This window comes from Daphnia carinata, chromosome 1 (assembly GCF_022539665.2).
Source record: "Daphnia carinata strain CSIRO-1 chromosome 1, CSIRO_AGI_Dcar_HiC_V3, whole genome shotgun sequence".
In the NCBI taxonomy this organism is placed as follows: domain Eukaryota; kingdom Metazoa; phylum Arthropoda; class Branchiopoda; order Diplostraca; family Daphniidae; genus Daphnia; species Daphnia carinata.
Genome location: NC_081331.1, coordinates 1,913,211 through 1,933,208, shown reverse-complemented (window position 1 = coordinate 1,933,208; position 19,998 = coordinate 1,913,211). Strand labels below are relative to the sequence as shown.

Here is a 19,998-nt window from a genome sequence, read left to right as displayed (position 1 = left end):
TTGTGTCTGGGCACGTTAAGGAAACCCACGTCTCGATCTTCTTCGGCCTCCGTGTACATCCAAGCTTGTGCGCTGTAATATTCAGTTTTTCTTTTGGACATGTGAAGAAATGTTTGCAGTTTAAGTGAGCCCTTACTGCTTTCATTCAAATTGTTGAAAAGCTGATTGAACTGCCGACGAGTGAGCTTGGAGATCATTTTTTTACGGGCTCAAGTTCGTTTCTGTCCTATTAGTGGACGATAAGGGCAAAAAGAGCCACCAGTGCCGTTTTGTGATTCAAAACAGGAGTTTATAGAGCTATTATTTTTTCAAATAGTATCAACTTGTCAAACTGATTGATAGTCGGTTTGCTTGTGAACTGGTGGACTCGACTTGGGTTCGTCTGTTGCATCTCATTCCAACGTCCCGTTGTGCCGATCATTTGTAAGTCGACATTTCCTGTTTGCATTTTTGTACAAAAAAAATTTGCCGAATTGAGAGCAATGACTTATGGTTGATTGCGTTATCAGACTCTCATTCGCCTATTGGCTGCCCACGGTCTCTCTCCCTCTTATTGATGGTTGTTGGGAAGTGAAGTCTAGCAAAGTAAAGGGCAACAAGAAACGGAGAAATGGGGAATGGCAGGAAATGGTTAGTCATTATTTTTGCCTCGGTCGTTCCTTTTTCCTTTGTCTGCAAATCTTCTACTCTACGATGTAGAATATGCCACAGTTGTAGGATTTATGCCTCCCAACATGGAACAGCAGCAACAACAGCATACACACGCAAAGGCAATTTGTTACTTTTCACATCTTTCTCGTTCCATTCTTGAATAAAAATATACGGACGTCGTCCTACGTAAAACTGGACACGATGTCAACAGAAGACTATATTGTTTCTGACTGTTTGACTCAGTTATAGTCCTACGTGGAGCGCAGTATGAGTTTGTGGAAAAAGAAAAAGAAATGGTTCTCCTTGTCTTTCAACTCACTCTTCTGTTGCTTCTGCTTAACAATAATTTTGGGACGCGTGTTCGGAATGTTACGTGAGTGTTTGTCTCTCCCCCTTTCCATGGCAGTCCAGGCGAAAGGAAAACGATGCTCCGGCACTCACCGCTGTTGCTAGCGCCTCCGCTTGAAATACACCGGCAGCATCTTTTCTTTTACTACCCCCTGTGATACGTCGTCTCCTCTTCCGCCCTCGTCTTTCTCTCTCTCTCTCTCTCTCTCTCTCTCTCTCTCTTCTAGCTTTTGGGTTTTCTATTTTGAAAAAGGACCTCGACTGTTGCTCCAACACAGAAAAACTACAAACAGTAATGGTTCGTTACCGAGCAGTGGGATTTATAAGCCCTAAACTCGCTTGTATTAACCACTAGTAGCTACACCCACACGGCCGTCGCAAATGTTTGGGTAGATTACGAAGAAATCAAAGGTTAAGCGAGAAGAAAAGGAGAGACAATTTTCGTGAAGATTGCTAGTCGCACGGATTGGGGCTTAAGATTAAATTAAAAATCAAAACATTCGAGGCGGTAAGAAAAAAGAAGTTAGGCTATATTGACAGCGTCAGCCGTAAGCGGTGCATTAGGGACGTGGTTAAGAGACTCCTATATGTGAGCTGGCCGTGTCTCAATGTGTTGTCAGGTCTTGCGGCCTTCTGAGCATCGTAAATTGTCTGTCGGCAAAAAGGCATACACACACGAGCATCGACGACGACAACAAGACATACTCACAAGCTCCATCCGTATTTCTATTCTTCCTGTTTTGTTCCGTATATGGAACAGGAGGGCGGTGCGTAGCACGTCACATCCCGTTTCTTCTCCGCACTCCCCTCTCTTCCCATTTCAACTTTCGTCAGTATCTTCTTCGTTTTCATTTCTCCTTTTTTTCCTTTCTGCCTGTTATATACACACACACACACACGCACGTATCGATGAAAATAGAGACGGAATGCCAGCAGCTGCTGCCGCTGCGCTTCGCCAGTTGCTTTTGGCTCTGAAAAAATATAGAAGAAACAGAAGAAATGGGAGAGTGAGAGAGATGAATCTTCTCGCTGGAAAAAAGATTGCTGGAGTTGAGAGAGAGAGAGAAAGAGAGCTAGAAAAAAAAAAAAATGAGAAACTACTACAGTAGGATGTACTGTACCTTGGGTGACAGTTCAATATCCAGTGCAACCGACTTGGGAGGAGCGGCTAGGAATGACAGCAATCCACACATCTCAACTAAACAAGAAAAGAATAACATCTAGAAAAAAAGAAGTCAAAACCAGATCGCGCTTCAAAGCCTCCGAGGAGTTCTTTCCTATAATTATTTTTGTCATCTCAGAAATGCACATTTTGGGTGGGGAAAAAAAAGACTGTAAGGATCATCCATGTCTGGCCACCAGCCAGTGGTTTACTTTTAAAACCAAACAACTAAGAAAAAAACAACAAAAAGCGAACAAATAGGAAAACAAAGCACGAGTGCGTCGTCTACGGATATCGAATTTCAGGACGGATATACATCGTGAACGGCACTATGTAAAGGCAGACATACGGAGTATAAATAGGTGCCACTTCTTCCTCCTTTTTTTTTCTATTTGTTATGATTGTGTTGGATTTTTCAAATCGTCGCCATTTTTTTTGTCCTGGCAATGTCGATAGGAAGACTCCCCCCGTAGCTGCCAAGAGAGTGGCAATGCAGGCCTGATGTTAAATCGAATCAGTTCACAAACGATCTATTTTCGTTTTTGCCATCCTCATGCATTGATGACATGTCTTTTCTGCTTGTATGCCAAAAGGATCGGCAAGGCAGCATTGCTTTGTTGCTCACAGTGGACAGTCGTTTAGTTGCCGACAAAGGACGACATCATCAGTCAATATACACTGAGATTAGGTTACTTATAGTGCACTAGACGTCGGTCGATTGCGGGTGAACCGCCATGCCATTGGGATCGTCCCGCTCCTGACTGCTCTATAAAAGAACTGGAGGTTGTTCTTGGGTGCTGTTTTCATATACATCAACTCCTGATATATATATATATATAAGGCGGGAATAAGGAAAAACGCTAGAGTCAATCATGGATCAATAAAAGATTGGGCTATAGACGAGGAGCTTGAAGGAGAAAAAAGAAAGGGGGGAAGACAGTAGAGAACGTAGTGAAGTACATAGACGAGCAGTTCTTTCTTTTTATTATTTTCTTTTCTTTCCTCGGCCAACACGAACGAGAAAAGCCACGACGCGTTCCGCAGCTCGTCGTCACCACATAATACGAACACACACCCCCTCACCAGAGTGGGACAACCCATTTGGCCAACTCTTCGCCGGCTGTCTTATACGAAAGGATTAGACCTCGTGATTGCAGATAATCTCCTGCCGCGCCACTGCGAGAGAATTAAAAAGAAAAAAAAAAGGAAGAAGAAGAGACGTCTTCTTTCTTTCTTCCTTGTCTGGCAGTTTAAGCTCATCAAGGCTTGTGGTTTGTGAGGTTTGCTCCAGTTGCTCTCTCGTCGTCTCGTTCAACCCATTGCCTCTTTTTTTCTTTTTCTGGCACTCACTGCAGCAGCATTATAACAAACTAATTCGCCAGTCGGGCTTATAACGTTTTCCACCAAAAATTCCATGTATACAGAAACAAAAGCGTATAATTGGACTAATCTCGTGAATGCAACAGAAAAAAGCCTCTGATTGTAGTAGACTCTAGTTTTGTTGTTGTTGTCTTTTTTTAAATGCGACTCAGTGCCTGTCTGACGAGCAAAGAGGAGACGAAGTGCTTAAAAACAAACTATATACGGTTGAGATTTGTTGTTAGAAGTAAATACAGCCATTCGGGAATGAGCACGTCGCTCTTTATAGTTTCACTTTTCTTTTTGTCCCTACCGTACAGACGACAGTTTCTATGACAAAATACCCATAAAGGGAAGAAGAAAGGGGGACTAGTCTTACATGATGGAAATAACAAGGCTGTTGGCTTGCGTTGCATATCACTATATCTACTTAATCGTCTGTGTATAGCAAAGAACACACAGGGCATACAAACATGATATTAAAGAAACAGTTCCTCCTCCATCCTGCATGTGTGTGTTTTTATTTCAGCTATTCTTTGTATTCAAAACAACAATATAAAAAAAAAAGAAGAGGAAGGAAGGAAAATCAAGTCGTTATACAAATCTAAAAACTGGAACTGCGTCTGCATGCGGAAGAATAGGCAGAATATTATCCTTGAATATTTCTATGTAATCAATGAGCTGAAAAATAAAAATGGCGAGCAACTTGATTCTTATATCATTCAGGAATCGAGTAAGTTGTAGAACTGCTGCGCGCTCTCAACTGGCGACGGGACTCGTTCAAATGTCATCAAAACCTATTAGGACCTTATCTTCTTATATAGCCTGTGACGATGCCATCAACTTCAAGATCATTCTAGCTCGTTTCAGGAAGGCAGACTGACGTAGTAAAGACGAATCAAACATTACGTCACGTAAACAGCTGCGATATACTGTGTATATATATATACAAGTATTATAGAAGGTCACCTTTTCTGCTTGCTGGACGTGAATGGAAACTATTGGGAAAGCCGCCCAAAAGTAAGGCAATCACAAGCGGAGCAGAGAAAGCAAGAGAAGGACTTTATGTATTATACAGCTCCTACTGGTCTTTTGACACGACCAGCGGTAGATAGAGCAAGCAACCACCCTTTCGGGTTTGTGTACACAGCACACGGTATGGTATTATCCGCCCATTCTTTTGAATAATTCAGAAGGAAATTCAATATGAAAAAAAAACGAAGGATAAAAGCCCGTTGGTATATACACCATTGAGACGATCAATGAAAGGAGGAAGACGAACTATAGGAAATGCGTGTGTGTCTTTGGGAGGATCGGGTGAATGCTTATGGCTATGTACGTGATATGGAAATGTCTGGGAAAATCGAGACAAGAATCCGAGAAAGGGATCTCTCCTTTTCATAAACTGAGAACGATAAACGAGTGAATTGTGGATGACGTGCGTAGCGACGTATGTCGGTCGCTTCGTTGTTGTCGAGTCATAAGGTGAACAAAGACCTTTGCTCTAAATCCGAACTGCTAAATTTAAGGAAAGTAAATCAATCTGACTGCCTGAATGCCAATCCATCACAGAATACTTGTTAGCAGCTCATTAGGAAATTGCATAATGTCTGGAATTTGAATTTAAATGAAACATTTTGTTCACCCTCTTTCAGGCGCGGAGAAAATCTAATCAAATTTCATTGGCAATTTGGCGACTGCAGTTCATTAATTCTTCTGAGCGGGGCCAAAAAACAATGGCCGTGTCTCCACTTCTTCATCAAAGTCACGAAGGTGAGTTCGTTCATTGTTTTCCGTTTCGAAATAATATTTGGTTTCGTCTGGTACGCCGAACGTTTCAATAAAGAAAGCGAACTGAAAATGAGGATTTTCACTTGCCTGGGAATGTAAACCGGCCGACTATTGATGTCGGGCGGTACGCAGGGAAGAGTTTCACGTCGGACACACGCAGCTGATTTGATATATGTAGATCTCGTTTTCATTTAATCCGGATATGAGGCACGCCCCGGATTCAAAGCGTTGACACGGAGCGCATTAGCTTTAATGAAATATCGAACAGCGTTGATGTTTATGTGCATGTTGGCCAACACAGGATGAAAGGTAGACCTACACGTTTTATGCAAACGTGCGCTTTCTTTTATTTTTCTTCTATTTTTAACAAACCCATGAAAAGAAGAGCGAAAAGAAGAGAACATTGAAAAAAAAAGGGAAAAGAAGCTGATTGGAAACATGATTTAAACTTCTTTTTTCCGCCCCTTTCCTTTTAATTGAACGCACAGGCTCTTGCATTCTGCAAGAGCGAAGATGACACACCTGAAAAGAAAAGAGGAAAACGTCATCAGTAAATCTGGTTTTCGTTTGGGAAACTCATTCACTTTCTTTTGAAGCCTGTTTTGCTTGAGAAAATCTGAATCCTCTTAGAAAAGGGGAAATAACTAGAGTCGCAGAGGGAACACTTGAGGAGGAAGACGTTGGAAGAAAATCACGACAAGGAAAGACGTGGGCGGACAGAAGGGGTAGAAAAAACCACTGAATGGAAAAGAAATAAAATAGCAAAAAAAAAAAAAAAAGAAATAAGAAAAGAAGAAATAAAAATCGGGAATGATGCCAAGAAAGAAAAAAAAAACGATAACTCGTCAGGAGTGTGTGTGGCCGTGAATCGGTGAAGTGTACAACCCAAGACATCCCTTTTGCCCCAAACCCCTAAATAATTCCTGATGATCCTGTCCATTTGCATTCAAATCAGGATCCGAATGACCGAGCGCGACGAGCTGCCCGTCAGCTGTCACGGGCTGACACAAGCTCTGCTGCACCCGTGGATATTAGCCAATCTCAATTCCGTAGAGTACTTTGCTTCTTGATATATACGAGTGTGTTTCTCACGCCATCGATTATACCAAGTCACACACACACACACAAAACAGTCCTTGTATCACTGCGATTCTTGTTTGACACCGCCAACTTCCGCTGTGCGGGATCAGAAATCAAAATAGGATTTATCTTGATGCTTTTCTCGAATGCTTTTTCTCGCGTTAACTGTTTACGTGACGCGTGGTGTAAATAAATGTGGATCGTTATGTCAATTTTACTAGGTTTTGCGCCAAACTACTGGAATAGAAAGGTTTATATATTTCTTTCCAACAAGAAACCATATACTTGGAGCGTATGTCTTTTTCACGAGACGTAGAGTCTATAGGCACTCACCTTTTGGCCTTTGAACGCTTGGCCGACAATCCAATCCGGATGTGTATAAGAAATTCACGCTGTACGTTGCGTCGTAGCAGGACGACAACTCCGAAGGGAAATAATGGCTCAGGAAATTGGAGCGCCACCGATTATAGCCGTGCCTACAGACACACGCTTTTTATCTCTTATCTATACTAAATAACAGAGCAAGATATAGAGAGAGAAAGGAAGACATGAAAAGAGCATTTTTTTTTTCTCCCTTTTGAGATAGAATTGCTGGAGACACGAAAATCGATTTAGAAAATCTTGAATCGTCTATATTCCCTGAAGATTGAAGCTAAAGTTGTACACAACTGGTGGCAATCTTGTTAAAGCAAGTTTTAAAAAGAAAAATGTCAAAAAGAACGGCTTGAATACGAAATTTACACGTCAAACGTCCACACGAAAGAAATTTACATCACAATCTAAATAAAATAATTTTATAAATATAAATAGTTTGCCCTGACTACGTGAAGGACGTGTGTAGCAACACAGTCGTTATCAAGTTTTGGACGACGACAAAAGTTGGAATGGTGTGTCCACATGCGGGAAACTGGACAAGAACTTTTTGTACGGTATACCAACTTTACGAGTTGATTGTTACAGTCGATGATTACACACAAAACATTGGTTGGCCGATGCCCAGCACAGCGTGGACACATACGCGCGATTGGATCTGCTTTTAGTTCTCTTTGGGGTCATACATATACAGCCGATCTTGTCGCATTCTCGGTATATGCACTGGCCCTTTGAGAGTAGTGATTTGTTCCATGAAACGGTTGCAACTTCTTCCACTGTTAAGGACTTTTTTCCTCGGTCGCTTCTTTATGAGCTCCTCCCCCATTAGATTGGATCTGAAATTGGGCAACCTTATATAAAACTCAATCAGCGTGGCATTTCAATCTCGACGACGGCTTATCTCCAACTCTCTATGTCCTCCCTCTTTGTCTCCCACTTCTTTTCCAGTTACCCCATCTTCTTATGTGTGGACATTGTTCTTTATTTCCTTGTTCCAAACGTCCTCCTTCCTCTTGCCTCTCTACTTTTTTTTTTTTATCTTCTCTTTTTCTTTTCAATTTGCGACTCTCTTTATTCCATTGTCGTTTTTCCTTTTTTTTTTTTTTTCAAGAGGACGTTTTCTCGGTTTTCGAAAAGAGTATACACGCATCGTACCGATAACCCAATCTATTTCCACATCGCTTTTGATTTGCCAATGTCTCCGTTCGCGCACTACCACCAATTCGTTTCATGTTCACTTTGATGTTTCAGCTGACTGTACACGAAAAATATAATAACCAGCAGGGGGGAAAGGAGGAGGCTCGCTACTGGACGAGATTGTGATTGAAGATGGCGGACCTCAGCAATGGAGACAAACACCGACGAAGGTCGCTAGAAACAAGAGTCTTCACGGTGAAAAAAGAAGGGTAAAAATGAAGTGAAAAAGAATTTCTCGGCCCTTGAGAAAAGCTTGTTTATAAGACATTTATCCGTCCTCGGGGACGGTGCCGATTAAACGAGATCCTCTTGGATCGAAGCGCGGAACGCGGATTTAGTTCCTTGTACCCGATGCTTTATCGGGTAATACAGGATGAAGTGCAGGGAGGGAACGTTCTAGTCGTGAAGAATCAAGAGAAAATGAAGGGAAAGACGATCGGAGTAGAAATGTCGAGAAGTAAGAGATGCGTCATCGCTCCAAATCGAAGGGAAACGAGAAAAACGTAATAGAGCATCGGGTAGGCACGGACTGAGAGTGGACGGAAACTTTGTTTTCTCAGGACCAGCTCACTAGAAAAAAATTGATAAACGAAAGAGAAACGAGAGATAATAGAAAACATGAGAGTATTTTTTTTTCTCTCGTTTATTACAGGTGAAAGTTGTAACGCCTTTATGTTAAACGGAAAAATTATTTATACGCATTAAAATAAAATTCCCATATTACTTACGTGTACACTATTGTGTGATGATGGTTTCTCCATGTATTTTTCCTTGTCAATTCTGTCGGATGTTTTCACTTTGGGCGGAGAGTTAATTCCAAACTTTCTTCAGCATTGCTATCTACGTCAACGAGTATAAACAGGAAGTATATGACTCTACTGTATATCCTGAATAGAACAAAAGGGCTATAAAATATTATTCGATCTGAGCAATTCGTTGCGTTCTTCTGAAGCGCACGGTCCAACGTTATCCCGAATATAGCGCAAACTGTTCCAGCCGTAGAGAAAGAGAGAATTTTCCGAAGACAACAGCCCCCCACGTCCAGTTTTTATGATTTGTATTTCATTTGTTTCTTTTTCCTTTCTCTTTTTTTTTTTGGTTCCATTCTTTGTCTTCTTATTTTTTCCTATTTTTTTATTGGCGTTGTTTCGTTTTTCTTCACATTATTGGCACGACGGTGGAAACGGCGGGGGCTTTGGTGGGCCGACGAGCCAAAAAAAAAAACGGAACAAGTCCTGGCCAGTCTTATGATTGACTGTTGTGATAGAATGTCGGGCACTGCGGGAATGTTTGGAGCGGTAAAAAAAGAAGAGCGCTGGCTAATGCAACTGGAATTGGAAAGATGGCTGCTAGTAGAGCGCTTTTAGCTATACATCGAATAAAACAAAAGACACATAACTATAAGCTTCGCTAGAGAAATAGATCTAACAACACGGGCGAAAGATGTGACTCTCTTTTTGCTCCAAACCCTTCACTATACACAAACGGCTAGATGGAAATTGCTTACACAGTTTCTTACTTTTGCTTTTAAATAAATGCCAGTCAGAACTAAAATTCGTTCGCCAAATAAAAAAAAAAACAAAAAAAAAACGGACCAGACAAACGCTTTACTTTTCTCATCACCTTTTAGGTATTTTCAAAGTTTTAACTTGCGCCAGTCGTGCGGTAGCTAAACAACTCTGAGTTCAAACACGGTTCGCGGCGAACGGCAAAACTATATAGCTTGTTAGGTAGTAGTTATAGGTCTAATCCATTAACGAGAGTTCGAAAAGTGAAGGCAAACAAAACGTTGGCTGCTTCCGTCCAACTTTAAACATCAAAAAGCTTTTGTTTGAATTTTAAAAGCGATCGAAAAAAGGAACATAGCAGGTTATGCCATATATGCTAATGGAGGGAACAAAAAAAAAAACGGAACAAAAAGATTATACCAAGAAAAATGGAGAGGCCAGACATTGTGAACAATAGTGTTCTCATGCTAATGATGAAGATAAGAAAGAGTTCCACTGATGCGAGAACAACTCGCCAAAACAGGAAAAATAATGAAAATAATAATTTCCAAAAAAGAAAAAAATTTTGAGCTGGGAAAGATTTTCTGTTTGGCTGCTCAGAGTTCACAATGAGGCAAGAATGCCGGGAACCGGAAACAGGAAATTACGTTGGCTGATAGACACACTGCACATCATTGGCTGTGTTTGCTCAGTAATAGCGAAGAAGGAGGATGCATGTAACCTTCCCCTTTCATACGCAACCTTCCTATTCATAGCGAAGATTGTAATTTCTGTTATTAACTATAACCACCAGGCTAAAAAAATACCTTTACTCTACTTGTGTCGACTATCTATTAGTCAATTGAGCTCTCCAGTGGCGTGCAAAGCTCTAGACGTGGCCGTGAGGAACGTGAAAATATCCGGAAAGAGTTGGAGTCGATAAGGAAATCTCGAGTCCTCGCACGAGAAGAGAACAGATTAAGATGTAGTGCACTTCAATTGCGTAAGTTGAAAAAAACCAGTGTCTTTCAAAGTAGTGGAAGTATTTCGAACGTGGCTTCGAGCGTGCTGCACACGCCCAAAGGATAACAAGCACTCCAGCCTCCACTGTTGGTATTTCTGGAAAAAGATGGAAATTTGATGAAGAGGAAGGAATCATTTCACCTTAAAATTATAGGCCTTTGAAGCGATTTTGCAAAGAAAGGATAGCGAAATGGATCAATCTCGTTACGTGTCACCGAACTAAGCGCATAGTGCTCTACTAATTCAGTTATTATAATGACCACAGGTCGTGGAATTGCTTATCTGTCGTAAAGATGAAGAATAGGCTAATCAAAGATGATCAAACAGGATAGGACGTTGAAATGGAGAGGGTGGGAACAAACGAAAAGTGGTCGGCCGAACCGATGACGAGTTGATTAAAAAATAAATGAAATTACTTTTAAGGGCTACATTTAGAAACCAATAGACCGCAATGTTCTCTTTGTCTTCCCCCTTTTTTCTTGTTCGCAATGATTCCGTTTGTGTCAATCACTATCAACGTCTTGGGTAATTAACCAAATGAATATTTCCGGGCGACATCTCCCCTCCCGCAATTCTTCACTTTCGTCCACTTTTATTTTTTCTTCTCCCCAATTGTTTTCCGCCTTTTCTATTTCTTTTCCTTATTTCCCTCCGTCCTTTTCTTCTCATTTTTTTTTTCTTTCGAACGTTAGTACTCCATTCTTATACGTTAACCCTGCTATGAGTAGAATCCTTTCTTCTCCCCTCTCATTTATTTCTCGTGAAAGCCGCGGGACAAACAAGCAGGCATTATGATCGACTCTCCGACCCACGTTCCAGCCGACGCCCATTTTTCCCCCCGACTTTTTGCTCTTATTTCATTTTTTTTTCTTTCTTTTGTTCCAAGTGCGATAGGGTTATTGGTCCTTTTAGTGTTGAACGTTGTTTAACCGCCCTTTAATAGAAAAAAAAAAGAGAGTCAGTATTTAGGTCTCTATTATGCATTTTTGTGGGGGGGGGCGGGAGGAAGGGGTTTTTCCTATTGACCGCCGACATGTCAGCGGTGTTGGTATTCCCTCTATACCTTTTCGGTTGTTGGCCCGATCTTTTTTATTGATCGAAAAAAAAGGGTCCGACATTTTTCTTCTTTGTTCACATGGCATCGTGTATGGTCTAGTGCCTCGAGCACGCAAAAGAGCGCACCGAGCAAAATGCTAAGTTCCTTCGTTCTTTATCCTATCATTTGCATACATGACCGAATAGAAAAAGAAAAAAGAATGAAACAGAGATCTCTTCTGCTTAGGACGTCTCCATCAATTCAGCTCGTTTAAATAGATATATGCTTGTCGCTTAATTAGGTAAAGAGATGAGATACAACTTGAAAAGCGCTTGTCGTTGATGCTAGAAAATGTCGAAGAGGAGACCGTGATTCAATAAAGTTTTTTTTTTTTTGCTTTCTGCCTAGTAAAAGGTGGAAATGAATAGCCGTACGGTACATGAAAAGTTGGCTCTCAAATGACTAATGAGCCAGCTGTTGGATACCGAGAGAGACGGTACTTCATATTGTACTTGTTTAGTTCCCTTCAGAAAAGTTTCCCCATTTACTTGTGGGGAAGTTTACCCAACTCTTTTTTTTTTTTTTGAGAGGGGGGGGGGGGTACGCTAACATATGCACGCTTCTAACGTACACACGTAAGACACAATTATAAGCATCCATTAATCTTTTGCCGCTATTCTGTGTGCGGATGGACGAGGGAGTCAACTATAAAAAATCCAGCGGATCACAAAAGCTTTTGTTTGCTCGCACGTCGCATCTGAAATTCGGCGAGAATGCGGTGAAGGTATACGTAGGACTTTGTGTGTGTTATTCATAGCAAGTGCAAAATTTTCAATGCGCATCCTTTCATGGGGCTTCAGTGAGAAAGACGCAATTGTTAGAGGCAGACGGCCTTAGTGAACAACTTTTCATGCCCACTTCATTTCATAGTTGCGCGGATCCCTTTTTTTTTTTCTTCGGGAGCCATTTATCATGCCCATTACAGGCCTCTTTAGAGTCCAAGTTGGTGAAAGGCTACCAAGTGGAAGGCAATCTGATTTATGAAGAAATAGAACTGCAGCACATGAGAGTGGGTGGCTGTGTTGAGGACCGACGGTAGGACCTCGTACTTTGCTGTCGTTTACAGCTCCCTTATTCTGCAGCTTCAGAATGTTGTTTTGCCGCTGTTCGTGACTGTCGTCCGGAGCGGAAGCCGTTCCGCACGATTGCCGAAAAGCAAGAATTATCCATTTACAGCAACGTTCTTCTTCTACTACGCACATAATTATGGTGTGCCCAAGTGGGACAACATTTTTGGACTCACCAAACGCGCAATACTTCCCGGCATAAACTAACACAATCGCTTTTAAAAAAACATACGTACGTTCACGTAGTATCCCTGTGATGTTTGCTTCTTAAGAAGAAAGGAGAGAAGCGAAAACGTTGTGAGAAAAAGAGAAAACCAAAGAGAACGACAGGAAAATGGAAATATTGAGTTACTCTGGAACATAAAACACATTTCGTGTTCGTCCTGCGTCGGATGTAATGACGTTCGCACGTCATCGTTGTATTTGTCATTCATATTTATTCCTTTAAGTTTTATATTAATAAAGAAAGAACAGTGAGACAATCAAACTCAATATAAGCCAGTGTTGCGCCGCTAAATGTTTAAGATGAATAACATTCCAGTTTTCTATTAACTGTGCTTTGTACACGAATAACAGGATCTGCGTGTCATTTGAGAACATTTGCAAGGCAATAATAAAAAAAACAACGTTAAATTTTAATGTAGACATTGCAACGGTAATGATCGAATGCGACGTGACGCTGCGTCGTGTTCTCTGTTCCATACGTCATTTGATATTGCACTGTCTCGTAGATGCTTTAATGTAAATGCAAAAACAACATCGAACATTTGATATGCACGTTTTGCGTTGTATGCAAATACGGCATTAATAACAGTCGAAAATGGATCGAGTCAGTTACAATGTCCGTTTACATATTAAAATGGACCACTCGTGTACAGAGTAGCTCCGTTAAGTTATTTATATTCTAACACTGCCGACAACGGTACGTTAGTAGGAAAGAAGGTTAGAAATCCCTTTTCTCTACTTTAACAAAAGACACAGCTGATGGCCTGCCCTGTGGTATGCCGCCAAAGAATGACGCGGATACATCAGTGCCAAAAAAGGCGACTCCTTATGGATATCGTTGCGTCAACGACATTTTTTTTTCTTGTGCCTGTTTCCGCGTGTCTTTCCATATATTTTCAGTTATTTTTTTTATTGCTATTTATTTATTTTTTGTGCTTATGTATAAAGTCTGTTCTGGTTGCCTATAGAAAGCTATATACGGCTATATCTATACACACGCAAAAAAAAAAAAACCTGACGCTATAGCTCCTCCTATAGACATATATCACGCCGAAAGTTTGCGGGAGGAGACAACAAGAACACAGGAAAAAAAAACTGATAATGTAGAATCTGTACAAGAACAAGAAAAAAGCGAACTGCATGAGCCTCCCCGACTCGAGCTATCGATTTCGCGTGATGCGTTTCCTTGATTTATGTTTGCGACGTCGGCTTGGCTTATGTTTTGCGCTAGACTCATGTAATGTATGGAAGGGTTATCTGTTTGGGGCTCTGCTGTGAAGCTCTGTGAAGGCCCGAAGCAGCAAGAACCAAACGGGGCAAAACTATGGAATGCGAAGAGTTATAGTCTGTACTTTATTTTCCCCATTGAAAAGTTAATTTGGCCAGCTTCTTTTTTTTCCCCAACTTAATACTGCCACGTGTAACAAATTTCGTCAGCTTGAACTCGATGACATTCATTAAAAACAGCAAGGGTGGCTTAGCCGTTTACTCATTTTCCAATACTCTGGCATTGGAGTGTTGAGACCGACTTTCTTTTTTCTGCTGGGGGATAACGATGCCAGGTCATCATCATTTCTCTCTGTCTCATTCTGATGGTGCACATTTTGTTGGTCGTTCCAGCTGCCCCAGGGATTCATACATGTCCCAGTAGTAATTAAGAAGGAGCCCGAAATAAAATAGATGTTTTTCCAGTACACGTATTCGTCATCGCTGGACAGGTCGGTGGTCGGCAAAAACAACAAAGTCGTTGCGTCATTAATAACGAAAACATGGTGATACGTTGATCTGTCCCATACGTGTTTAATTGCTTGGTGGTTGGATCATAAACGGTTCATTTGATCGGGGATTATAAAAAGCTATAAGGATCATCTATTTTTTTAAATGTTCTTTTGATGTTAAAATCTTTTTTTTTTTGTTCAGTGTTGAACGCGGATTTCTGTTCGGGATACATCGATCAATTTGGCAAGTGGAATACGGGATTTCCGTGCCCTTGGCTTGATGGCTCCACTCCCGGTTTCTGTTGCGGAACAGAATTCTACAAATACTGCTGTTCCGGTAAGCTGAGGATCGCCACAGCTCCACCTCCTCCACCTGAAGATCCGTAAGTTTGGTTTTTCTTGTTCATTCGTATTACCACTTCAATAAATACACGTTAAGTTTACGTTTCCTTTGATTTTTCGATCAAAAAGTTTTTTTTTTTCTTGTAAATCTAATGGCCAACATTTTTCGAATGTGTATAGGTTACTTCTGGTTCTGGCCATTACGCTTGGTGTTGCGGCTGGTATCACGTTACTCATCCTGGTCGCCTGCTTCGTCTGTCCCGGCTGCCTCTTACATAAGAAACGACGACCAGGTATTGGACATTGCATGTAAAAGGTGTTCAAAATCTCATCAGTTCGTGTACCCAATGACCGGTGCACCGAAAATCGATAGTATTTATCAAGTCTAGCGCTTAGATTGATAACCCCTCAGAAAAAGGCAGGATAGTAAAAACCGTGGGAAACCACGAAAAAAGAATTTAAAAAATTTAGAAAATATTCCTCAAAAAATAATGTGTCAACGCAATGCAAAAAAATGAAGGACGTCCAGGGATGTGAGAACGTGGGAAGGAAACATTGAACAAGAAAAGAATTCAAAGAAACGAAAGATAAAATTAGTTAAATCATTATCCCTAATATACGTTTACTCTGAGGCTATTAAAGGACCCGATCGGTAGTTCCACTTTCGAATAAGGCTAATCAACAGATGTAGCGGTACACTTAATCGAGTGTATCAAAACGGCGTAGACTTTCTTTCACCCCACTTTCAAACGGGTTTAATTGAGAAAATCCAATTTCTGCTTTCTCTGTGCTATGTGGTGTCTAATATTCTTGAAAGATCTGTGTACGTAGCGAATATCACATTACCGTGCTTATTTTTCCGCTTACGACTGGAATTGAACACACGAAGCTCACACATGTTATCGATTTTTCACGCACAATTCGTTCAGCAAACATAATTTCCTGCAGCGAAACTTCTGCTGTGTATACTTGATTGAAATGTCAAGGAACCACAATACTAAAAGAAAAAGAAAACCCTTTCTCATTCTTAACGCGTTAACACGTAATGGAATTTCGTTTCAATGCAAAATAGAACGAAAAACGATTTCTTTTTTCCATCAATCAAAAATTCAATGACCTCGAGGAAACAGGTCGTTGAAGGAGCATATAGAAAGGATTAAATGCTACACGTACAAGATTTGTATTTAAATGACGGCGAATCGTTCATTGTTTTATTCTCTCAGGCATATATAGAAAAGATACGGGAATTGTTAGGCTTAAAGCGAGATGAGTTGATGAAGAAGCAAAGAGCCAATTAATCCCGAGATATATCACGCCAATCATCGTTCTGAAATTGGGCACGTCGATGGGGATCCGTTGGTGTATAACTAGCAGCAGCTCGTATATAACCCGTGCGATAGTTGGTGTCTGTTAAAGAAGCGTATGTGTGTTTGGCTGTGTCTAACGGATCGTTGGAGGGAAGCAAATCGGATTTGAGGATCTCCGCCAGTTGCCGGAGATGTTTTCAATAGAGAGCTTTCCTCTTTTTTTCCCCGTCTATTTCCACCGGTTTTCCTATTTTGCTTTATCCGTTTGAATCTCGGTCTTCTCTTCACAATTCTTTTCGTATGGATTCCTATTTTTAGTTTGCCTTTCTTTTTCGTCTTTATCTCTCGTTTTTCTCGACTTAACGATGTACAAAAAGGATGTCGGTGGGCGTTTTTTTGTCGTAGAAAACTGCACATCCACCCGTTGAAAACAACCACTAATAATAGAAAACATAAACAAAAAAAGCAGACTATATTGCCTCGAAAACAAGCATAAGAACTGCGTACTTTATAGTACCCCGTCTGTGCATGTCTAAAGAAAAGCCTATCCTTCCCTGTCTATTCTTTTATTTCATTTTTTATTACATTATTCTTGTCTTACCCTTTTGTTTTTTGTCCCCTGTGCTCAGTTTGGTTCTTGTTTTGTATTCTTTTCTTCCCAATTCTTTCGCGTGTACATTCGGTTTGTACTCGGGGTTTTGGCTAACGTCACCGACTTCTGTCACCGACTGATACGTAACGTTTAGTTCGAATCGGTAATCGATCGGCCTACATTGGGGCTTTAGCGTGATCGATGGTAGGATCGATTGACGGTCATCAACGAAGCTGCAACTAATATATCTGATTTTCAGTCCTTTTTTTTCTTGCCCTTTGTGTAGTGTATGTGTGTTCTCTTTTTGTTTTAGACAACTGAACGCTAAAAAGTTTTTCAAATTCGTAAATGCAATCAATATTCAGGTCCTCTGTATCGATTACCTTGCTCTTCGACGATGAGCACCTACGTGCCAGCGGCGATGACCACGTCCAGTCCTGGACTATCAAATCAACACCATCAACATCAGCACAGGCCGGCCATTGGTTTCAACGACGTCCGGACGTCGGCCAGTTTTCACAGTTTCAATGGAGGCGGCGGGGGTAATAGCGGAGAAACGAGGAACATGAGTGCTGGCGGTGGAGTTTCAAGTCTCTACTCTCTTTCGGATTCCCATTGTCCGTCGCCCGTTGCCATGATGACGCCCGACTCCAATCCCATTTCTAACATTGATCAAATCTCAGGCGTCCACCGTCAATCGGAAATGACTCGGCCAGCAGCAGGCAGAGGAGGTTGCCATCATCTCTACTGGAACCGACCTTTACCGCGATTGGCCTCTTCCGTCATTGGCAGCAACAACCCAAACAGCGAAAACCAGCTCATGTCCGTGCGGGTGCCGACCAACAGCAGTCAAGGTTCAATCAACTGTTCCAACTCATTTCCAAATGCACAAAAATAAGCTTTATCACTTAATTGATGAGATACACGTATAAGACGGATCAACCGCTTTTGGTATAGCTGGTTGTCGTATTTAGGTAGTACGTTTTTTTCTTTCGGTTTTTGATTCAACAGTCGCGAGATGAAACACAGTATTAGATATCAAGGGAATAAGAGTAATTGGCTGTAGTCTTTCCGTTTCATGTACATGTTACTTAGCGAATTTCGCGTGACATCTAAGCTTCCCAAAAACCAGACGATAGGGGGGCGGGTATAGTATAATCCTCACGATGTGAACCAGTTGAACCCAGCTGCTATTCACGACAACATAAAGAAACTGTTCGTATTCAATGAAACCAGAGTAAAATCAAGCCGTGCAAAAAATACCTGGAATAGATAGAAAAAGCTATAGCGTTTTGATGTTGGTAAAATTCTATGCTTATCTATGCAGGGCATGTGCAAACCTGTCGCCACAGAGACGATCCTTCGCCTCCGCCTCCTTACGAAGCGGATTTCAACCCCAATATGCATCGCCATCATCCATCGGTTGAGACGATGAATAATCGAACTACTTCGCTAAACCAACAAGCTCAGTTACGGCAACATTTGCAACAGCTTCAGCAGCAACATCAAGCCGAAACGTCGGCTTTCCGTCAACAACAACACAGCAGTAATATAAGTCCACGACAGCCAGCGCTTTGCATCATCGATGACGGCCTGAGAGACAATTCTCAATTGAATTATCATTCAACAAAGTTCTGAGAAACACGAGACCAGACTGATAATTGACATGGAGGGGGGAAACTATCCTTGATTGCATTGTGGCGAGATAAACCAACAGCAGATTTTTTTTAAAACTACATAATACAGTTTGATATATTATTGATTTGTATACACATAAACCACTGTTATCGTAATACATTGCAGAACACATTTGAATGATTTAACGACCCGTTATTTCTTGATCACCGTGTTAACAGTGCAAGAGCTTCGTGCACGTCATTACCACATTCAAACGACTGTGATAAAGTTGTTGAATTGTGACATGGTGATCAGTCAACCGTGTTTGTTCCATGGCAACTCTCAGGGATTATGCTCTTTACTTTCCAAAACGTGTAACTGAATCCTCACCCCTCTCTCGTTGAACTTGTTTTTCACCTTCTGTGAACTGCATGCGAAAGTGAAACATTTAATGTGCGTATTCTAGTCTCTTCGCACTTTGGATGAACCAATGAATGGACAGCAATTGAAGACGTGCGGGACGTGAGGGGGACGATGCACGCCATGCGTGATTGGAAAATCAATAAAGACGTTACTTAATGCCATTCGCAACCGTTGAGCTGCCTTTATTATTACCCCAGAAAAATCCATCTGACAATGGACAAGCAAGCAGCTGGCTTCTACTTGCTGTTGGTAACTTTATCGCCACGTCTCTATGTATAAAAAAAAAGGATGAAGAAAAGAAGTGGCGGCTGAAAAGGGGAGGATAAAAGACGATTGCATTTTAATAAACCATGTTGTTTAATGAAAAAAAGAATTGAGCAATAGACACCACACTCACGCAAGACGGTGAAAAGAAATAGGAATGGAAGAGTGATAAAGAAAGAGAATAGATGGGTTCTATTTACTAAATAAAAAAAAGTCGACTGGCTAAAATGTATCACGCAGGGCTGCCCCCCGAGAGAACAGTGATGACTGGCTGGATGTGAATTATCCGAAGAACGATCTTTTGTACGAGTCGATGGGCTGAAGTTGTATGAAAGAATAGAAACCCCCCCCCCCCTCACGCCATCATGATCACCCGATGGGTTGCTCTTCATCACCTCTACCAGCGTAGTGCTGTTTGCCTCAGCAATGGCTCGTCGCTTCAATTCTTTTATACTTTGAGATGATTAGATTTTTGGCGACGCCAGGGAGTGAACAGACGATGTCGCCGACCAAGAGTTTTTTTTGTTTTGTTTTACTCACCCGTTATGCGCTGATGGTCTGAAAATGCTGCGCCGTATGTTTGTAGCCGTCGGGTGTATGGGAGCCATCAGCACTTTCATCTGCGGGAGTTATTCCATAGTCACTGAGGCGTAAGGGTGACAAGCTGAGGTGGAGGAACAGCAAGCTCCCAAAGGGTGCCGAAGCCGTCCAATCCTCGGTCTGTCGATTTTTTGTTGTCTTCCCGAGCGTGACGGTGAATACAATCACACAATTATGAGGCACCGATGTTTTTTTAAAAGTGGCAAAACAGGACACGAACCTTTTCAGAAAGGAATCTTTGCTTGATCATAGTTTTCAAGTTGATAATCTCTTTGTT

The 19,998-nt window shown here is 41.4% G+C and overlaps 1 protein-coding gene across 1 annotated transcript; it reads left to right on the top strand.

Annotated features, from left to right (window-relative positions):
- LOC130692555 (uncharacterized) lies at positions 1 to 18,601 on the top strand. Its single transcript, XM_057515702.2, has 6 exons — positions 1 to 423; positions 5,176 to 5,293; positions 14,779 to 14,959; positions 15,099 to 15,211; positions 17,183 to 17,671; positions 18,145 to 18,601. Exons 2-6 carry the CDS (start codon positions 5,257 to 5,259, stop codon positions 18,453 to 18,455), a joined length of 1,131 nt encoding a protein of 376 aa, XP_057371685.1. The 5' UTR covers positions 1 to 423; positions 5,176 to 5,256; the 3' UTR covers positions 18,456 to 18,601.
- Positions 18,602 to 19,998: the final 1,397 nt, after the last annotated feature.

Excerpts from the sequence above, each read along its gene's own strand:
- LOC130692555 (XM_057515702.2), top strand. The coding sequence starts at position 5,257 with ATGGCCGTGTCTCCACTTCTTCATCAAAGTCACGAAG. Across the intron at positions 5,294-14,778 it reads TCTTCATCAAAGTCACGAAG|TGTTGAACGCGGATTTCTGT; the intron begins GTGAGTTCGTTC and ends TTTTTTGTTCAG. Across the intron at positions 15,212-17,182 it reads ACATAAGAAACGACGACCAG|GTCCTCTGTATCGATTACCT; the intron begins GTATTGGACATT and ends ATCAATATTCAG.